General features: G+C 29.5%; 1 protein-coding gene across 2 annotated transcripts in view; it reads right to left on the reverse strand.

The window, feature by feature from the left end:
• Window positions 1–8,033, reverse strand: part of LOC106468129 (protein RER1-like) — a 13,380-nt gene extending 5,347 nt beyond the window's left edge. The window contains exons 1-5 of one of the 2 annotated variants that reach the window (XM_013928541.2): window positions 7,947–8,033; window positions 5,451–5,527; window positions 3,595–3,699; window positions 2,488–2,590; window positions 1,528–1,606 (exon numbers count right to left, since the gene is read on the reverse strand). In XM_013928541.2, coding sequence (XP_013783995.1) covers window positions 1,528–1,606; window positions 2,488–2,590; window positions 3,595–3,699; window positions 5,451–5,513 — 350 coding nt within the window. In that variant the 5' untranslated portion in view covers window positions 5,514–5,527; window positions 7,947–8,033. The remainder of the gene's footprint in view (window positions 1–1,527; window positions 1,607–2,487; window positions 2,591–3,594; window positions 3,700–5,450; window positions 5,528–7,946) is intronic. The other variant, XM_022396437.1, reaches the window with a different exon arrangement.
• Between the last annotated feature and the right edge of the window lie 299 nt (window positions 8,034–8,332).

Consider the following 8,332-nt stretch of genomic DNA (forward strand, 5'->3'; position numbering starts at 1 on the left):
AAAATTGTAGCTAATAATCCATATTTTAATAGTATACAGGTTTTAAGTTCTTAATCTTATAAGGTAATATTTAAAAAAAAAATCCTTAATTTCCCCTAGTGTGAGAAATGTGACATTTTTTCTCTTGGCGTCCCCTCTTTTCTAATTTATTCACCATCCTCCAATAAGTAAGAAATATAATGTATATTACTCACTATAAAATTGTCATCCCTCACACAAGCCATAGTTTTTATAGCCTCCAATTGTGTTTGGTTACAAAGCCATCAAATAGAAAATCAGACCCCTCTTGCCACACCCACCCTTTCAGGATTTGTTAATAGTTCTTTCTATATTACTTATAACCAACAGAAAGCCAAGGTTTTCTTCTATCAAATGACATATTATATTACATTGTTTTCTGAACAGAGAATTGTCAATTTCTCTTGCGGTACAAGCTTTGTTCCCACCACAAGAAACATATCGACTAACTTGGATGAATTTGTAACGGCTCTTGTCGCATAGTTAGAAAGCCAGAAAAATTGTGATAGTTACGAGACAGTGTCTGCTCTTTGCATGTGATTATATGTTCTTTGGTACATTATTTAATTAAATAAAAATTATTTAGTCCATTATTACCATTAGTATAAAAAAAGTAGGGTTAAGTGCCATCGACAATTGACAAAAAAGACTTGGGTAAGTACTGTATTTCTTGTTTTTCATGTTTATCCTTTATTTATTATTATGAAAGTAATTACAATATATAAATATAGGGATCTTTTAGGTTTGTTAAGGTCAGATTAAGGAAAATAAATAATAAACATGTTTCACGAGGCAAGCATGCGAGCAGCTCGTGAGTAATGTAATCGATTGCATAACGTGAGCTACACGTTCCCCAAGTGATTCACAACTTATAATGGTGGGAATATTAGTTAGACATGATTCAAAGGGCAATAAAACAATAAAATGTAAGTATAAATAGATGTATACTGTTACAAATTTAAAGCTATTTAGTGTATACAAATGTAGTTTCATGTTACAATTTGAAGTCATTCTAGTAAAGAAAAAAATGGGTAATTTAGGTTTATTTCAATTTCTTTTTGGTGGTTATGATGTTGGTCACATTGACCACCCTTGCACAGAGTTAGGGTAGAGAAAGTAACTGATAGAATATAAAGTTTTACTGAAAACAAAGGTACAAATTATATTTAGGAGATTTTAGACATGATGCAAATGAAAGTTGAGATTTTTGAAATGAAGAAAAGTATTTTTAATCTTATAATGAAAATCACTTTGCACATGGACTATTCAAAACAAATAGTCAATATATTTATAGACAAATCTTTATTTTAGTTTATTAAAAATACTTCACTAAAAGATGTGATTTTATGTACGTGAAAGACTGCCAAATTTTGTGAAGATATACACACTATATTAATAATTAGTAGTCTCAAAAGTATAACTACTTTAAACAAGTACAAAGTGGTCACACGGTTGGTCAATTTGATCGAGCCTGTGTCGATAAAATTAAAATAGATATTTCAAACTTACCAAAATTTAAATTCTGGTAATCTTCTAATAAAAGGACGAAATTCCTCGTTTGATTTTGTTGGCAAACTAGGACCATCATCTAAATAATGAAAGAAACTATTAACTATACATATAATACGAGATGAGCAGAAACTAAATTAATGTTTTCAAAGCTTTATATTAGTGTAAGCCTTTATTTTGAAACAATAAACAAACACACATTGCTAATAATATTAAGTAACACAAAATTCATCTTACATTTGAAAAAAAAAACTGTGTAGTTATTATTTAACAAAACAAAAGTGAAAAAAATCATTCATAAAAGTAAATAGCTTTAAATATATTAGGTAAGAGATTTAAGACATTCAAAGGGTATTGTTACACAAATGTCTCAAGACTGGTCCCCAAACAGTTTCCTAAAACAACCAGTCAACACATTAGGTAATGTTTGTACTCAAGGAGTATTGTTACACAAATATCTCAAGACTGGCCCCCAAACAGTTTCCTAAAACAACCACAACCAACACATTAGGTAATGTTTGTACTCAAGGAGTATTGTTACACAAATATTTCAAGACTGGCCCCCAACAGCTTCCTGGTTTAAAATTAGAACCATGTGTTTAAACGATATTATAACCCTTTTGAAAGTATTTTGTTTGTGGTGTTTTTTGATAAACAGTCAAACTAGGCATTGAACAACAACCAACATATCAAAATATCTTATTGATTCAGTACAAAAAGAGCTACACAAAGGGAAATCCTTATTAAGAGAGAATTTACACTACTTGAATAATTTAAGGTACAACCCTTTACATTTGCATGAGAAAAACTAAACACTGAAGGCTGATATATAGTATGAATGACAATAGTTGTTGAATAACTTATAGTTACAGGAGAAACACTTTAAACACTGGAGGTTGATTAGCAGCGTTCACTGTAACATAATTTAAGGTTACACAAAGAACTCATTTTGTTTCTTACCAAAGTCATCGTCATGCAGTGCAGGGTCAATTTTGGGCGTGAGGAAGGCTATGAATAGGTTAAGATGATAAATACCTAAAGCATAAGTAATTATATACCATCCCTAGAAGAACAAAATAAAAATAATCAACATATTACCAACACTAGTTCTACATATACAAATTACTCAGTGATGAAAAATGTAAACACTTTTCAATTTACTTTGACACCAAAGGTATCAAATATAAAAATAATGTGCCTTCAAAATGAAACCAGTAAGAATTAGGCTTAGAATACTGCACAATCATTTTGGATGTGGCACTCAGTTTTTGAAGATATAACATTTTCTTAAAGTATATTTCATTATAAAATATTATTCAACAAACGATAATGAAAAGTGGAATTGTATAAAATAAAACTTTTTCTGGTAAAAATAAGCATAACATTCATTTAGTGAGGGTGATATACAGTTCCTCAAACATGTAGTAAATGCACATTAAATTAGAACAGCAGTTATGTTCCTTACCTATATTATCAGAACTCGTACTCTTCACCTGTAATAACACAAGTTAACATGTTCTTAACTCGAAAATGTATTTCCAATAATACTTACCTCTAATCACACTACAGCTATGACTTGACTGCTAGGGTTTCTTCCTTTGCCCATCTCAGCATGAAGAGTGTCATGAAACAGATATCGGCAACAGCAATTATGTGGAGAATAAAAGACTGGAGCAAGCGAGTAAAAATCAGACCAATGCTTAGATGGGCAAAGGAAGAAACTAACAGTTGAGTAATAGCTGTAGTGTGAGAGGAGGTATGTATGTTTTGGAACTCTTGTTCCTCACCTGTAATAACAGAACTCTTGTTCCTCACCTGTAATAACAGAACTCTTGTCTCTCACCTGTAATAACAGAACTCTTGTTCCTCACCTCTAATAAAAGAACTCTTGTTCCTCACCTCTAATAACAGAACTCTTGTTCCTCACCTCTAATAACAGAACTCTTGTTCCTCACCTCTAATAACAGAACTCTTGTTCCTCACCTCTAATAACAGAACTCTTGTTCCTCACCTCTAATAACAGAACTCTTGTTCCTCACCTCTAATAACAGAACTCTTGTTCCTTACCTGTAATAACAGAACTCGTACCATATATACTGCAAGCAAAAGAATTGTTATAATCCATCGAATAATGGAATAGGGTGTCCAAGCATCCAAGAGCTGCTGGTATATCTACAACAAGAGAAAGTAAGATGATGATGTAAAATGACAGAACTGCTTAAAATAGCAAACAAAAATGAAAAAGCTTTGTTGTCACACATATATAAATGTGAATATTGACAGTTACCAAGTGGTACAACTTTCAATCAATTAGTACCTAATTAGAATAAATATTTAACATTTCTAATAAACTTTTAAGCACAAACTTAGAAAAAGATCTTAAAATTTCAAGTAGAAAGTTCACCTTCACCTAGTGAACTGAAGCTCCTTAAAGAGGCTCAAATGTTCTACAAGCTTCTCTTGGTTAATTAACTTAAAATGTTTTCCTGATTGAAAGGAAGAGGTTAGAAATATAAACCAACTGTTCTTGAGCAAAGAAAAAAAGAGAACTGTTTATTCAATTAAACAATAAACATAATCAGTTAATAATATAGTTTTAAATCAAAAATTCATACAGCTGAATTTACTTTAGTCGATATATTTATTTTCAGACTTACAGTTGAAATCATGAATCTATAACCAACAAGTTGTTAGCAGTGTAAATAACTAATATGAAACAATGACTATCTATCTAGTATAAAACTAGATAATTTGTTGAAAAATTCACCAGAGATATAGTACAGTGTAAAACACATCTTCATATGGTTGATATACAATGTTTTGGGACCTCTCTCCGCAACTTTTACAGGATGAAGAGTACTTTCTGAAAAGGATGTTTGTCAACTGCAAGTATTTTATACTTTACTACCTCTTTGAGAGTACTTTTTTTCAATAACTTATCTACAGCTAATGATTATTTTGGATTGCAATTTAAAACATATATATATATATATATATATGTTTTTTTCTTTATGCTTTAATTCAACATTGAGTACTCAATATACATTACTAGTACCTCCTGGAATGGTGGCACATCTGGTGAACTTACAGATTTGATCCTGTGTTCAGCAACAGCTCAGGTAGCATACAGGGCCATAATTTGTGTAGAAGCTACAGGTGTTTTTTTTTAATACATACAGTAAAAAGAACTACAAGTTCTACAATGTACAACATGACTTAACAGAGTTTAGACATCTTTTTAATGTGAAAACTGAGAGGAGGAAAATAGAACCAATCTTCTTTTAGACTTGTCATGTAGCTTGTGTTTTGACACAAGATGTACGTTTATCCAACTAGTAAAACTAATGACTTACTGGTCTGTTGACCGTAGTTAATAATTGAATAAAACTGTCAAGCATTGTGGCTTTAAGGTTGTAGATTAAAATGTCATTGTTTCAAACTCATAAAACAAATATAATACACAAAGAAAACAGTTGCAAAATCTGGACAATTAAACTCAGAAAACTTTTACATATATTTGTAACATCAGAATTACTGAAAGAGCCCACATGGATCCCATCAGTTTAAACACATTTTCTAAACTTTTTGCATCAATGATTCACATACAAATTGTAAACAAAAATATCATCAATATAGCAATTAATTCCAATAATTACAAACTCAATCTTCTGTGCATTTTACACAGGAAATGAGGGACATCATACAATTTTATTTTTGTCAGTTCTCTACCTGGTTGTTGTTAAAGGTAAAAACAATTAGGAAAAAAAATACAATATGTAGATCCTATTAGTTGTGAACAGTATAAAATATGTTGGTAATTTGATTATTAAATAAACTGCACTAATAATTTTCAGATATAAATATATTTGAAGCTTCACTTAAAAAAAGGAAAAAAAAACAATTCTAATATAGTAATTGTTTACTTGAGAAATTCGCCTAAAAAACCTTGTTACAATAGAAACTTGAGTAGTTCTTTCACTTTCCATTGTTTTCCACACACCTGCAAAAACAAATATAGGTAATTAAATGCTAGTGCTGACATTAAAACAAGTTTCTTATGATATCATGTAAAAATATTTTTAGACTCACCATTTCATTCATATTAAATTCATTAATTGAAACTACCAGGTATATATAAAAAGTAATGTTTACATAACAAAAAATTATTTTTTTTCTATTTAAGTACTTGTGTTAAGTATTAAAAACATATATTTCCCAAAAATAGTTGTATGCTTTGGTTAAGACAGCTACAATGAAAATGTTAAAAGTGACAGCAAAAAAATACATTTATATACACATGTCTGTCAATAGTTTCTAACTTAACACTAAGAATTTACAATTTGAAAAATACCTTTAATAATTATTTTATGAACTCTTGCAAATTTTAAAATACCTGGTGCACTTTTAGATTACATTAAAGTATCAGATAAGCATCATGGTAATTTTGTATTAGCTGTAAAATTTGTTTTTTAAACTGAACAAAACATACTTAGCAAATATATATAATGTATTTCTTTAATGGTTAGACATACTGAATGAATCTGTATTGTGTTTCAATAGTTCAGTGTTTTGAAGATGAGTTAAATTTATTTAAATAGTATATAAAAAAGATTAATAAGGCAAGGAACTTTGTGTGTGTTTTGTTTGCTAAACAGGTAAGTATAAGTAATTTAAAGAAAAAATAACAGTCCATTGGCATTGCAATTTTTGGGTCTCTGTTTATAGCAGCTTTTAATTCTTTGTTTATCTTTGTTAGTTTGATATAGCAAAATCGAAATTGCATTCATATTTTGTCTTTAATTATTGAAAATGCCACAATGATCCTCTTGTTTTGTATATATATATACCAATCCAAATTTTACTTGGTAATTAGTATATTAAGGGGTTAATTAAACTAATGTCATTCTTGTAAGATTACCAACAACAACAAATATAAAATCATTGTAGCTGTTCTAACAGTATGTTATACAGTTGTTTAAAATCTTTAAATACTTATTTTTGTATATAATTATTTATAGAGTGATAAAGGTGGTTATTAAAATTAAAGTGAGGTTTTGAAAACATTTGGCTATTATTTTTTTATTCAATATAGTTTCACAACACTCTTCATAATTTTCCACATATCTGCAAAAAATATGAGTAATTAAATGCTAATGCTCACATTAACTTTAACTTTAATTTATATAAATCAGCATATAGATTACATCTACAGTTCATAAAACTTGTTTTTTTTTGATAGAATTTTGTCCAAAGCTACTTAAATTCCATCTTTGCTAGCTGTCTCTAATTTTGAAGTGACAGACTAGAGCAAAGGCAGTTAGTCAACACTACTCACTGTCAATTTTGGATTACTCTTTACCAATGAATAGTTGGATTGACTGTCATATTATAATGCCCCACAGCTGAAGGGGCAGGCATATTTTTATCTTGTGACCCCAAAATTGCAATTCAAACATCCTATTCACTAGGCCTAGTACTTTAAATAATTGTATTTTAGACTACAGAGCCACAATATGGTTTAATATAAAATTTAATTTTCACTTTTGCAGAATTTTGTTCAATACCTCAAAATTTCTAAACTATGTGTAAGCACTACATTATAATTTTGGTTTCTTCCCAGACATCATAGGATAATTGATAGTGCTATATATTGCAATTTTCAAACTAAATATCTTTAGCTTAATTCCCACAATTGCTATACAGGTAAGAATAAATACTCACACTTAACTACTACTTTTTTCAATTGAATTGAAAGCTGGTATGTATCAAAATTATATCTGCTTTTCAAATTTCATACTTCACTCAACATTTCGTCATTTCATTACACAAGGTTACAACATAACTTAGGACCACTTTGAAACAAAGCAACACAAGGACTACCTTTATTAGACGTTCCTAATTTAAAAAATCAGAACTATTACATTCATAATTTACATTTCATAAAACAGTACTATTTTCCTTTTGGTTCACTATAATTTAGATTTACTACCGTTCGTAATCCTTACAATTTACATTATCTTACAAAGTTACAAACATAATGTATATGCTTAACTCCTAAGACACTGTAACCGAGTAAGATAAATAGTCGCTGGTTATGAAATTACTATTAATATTAAAAAATAGATATATTCATTACAATATTTTCAATATCGCACATTCTCAGTAGGCCTAACTCAGAACTTTAATTTAATAAAAACTCTGTAGTACTAGTAGTAATACAATTACTGTTACTACTACTAGTAGTACTACTATACTGAGCTGTGTAACACTAACAACAAAGATTACATCAACTGACTTCAAGTACTGTAAATAAATAAAGTTAACATATATAACCGTAATTTAAACAAATGATTAAAACAGTTTTCCGAAAGAAATACAAAATGCACACATACATAATATCGGACTAAAATTAATCTCACCTCACAACTTCAAGTTACACCAATTTCCTTAAGATTCGTCACCGATATCAATATAACGTCACGTACCATCAGTACAAATCTCCCTCTGGTAGCGAAGGAACTTTATTTATTTTTTAAATATACACAATATTAATAGTAATTAATTGATTAAACTATTCATAGATCATTGAGTACCTCAGATACTTACGAAAAAAAAATACATACCATTACGTATACTTACATACGTTTTAAACACCTAGATGGAAACAAATACAGCAATATATGTAAGTCAGACAAATAAGACTAAGATGGGGGCTAAATTAGTCCCCCGAAGGATCAGTGGTAAGTTTACAAACTTATTGTTACGTCTCCGTTTGTTAATTAACTTTCCGTAACTTCGTTCCGAC

This window comes from Limulus polyphemus, unplaced genomic scaffold (genome assembly GCF_000517525.1).
Source record: "Limulus polyphemus unplaced genomic scaffold, Limulus_polyphemus-2.1.2 Scaffold2883, whole genome shotgun sequence".
NCBI classification, from domain to species: domain Eukaryota; kingdom Metazoa; phylum Arthropoda; class Merostomata; order Xiphosura; family Limulidae; genus Limulus; species Limulus polyphemus.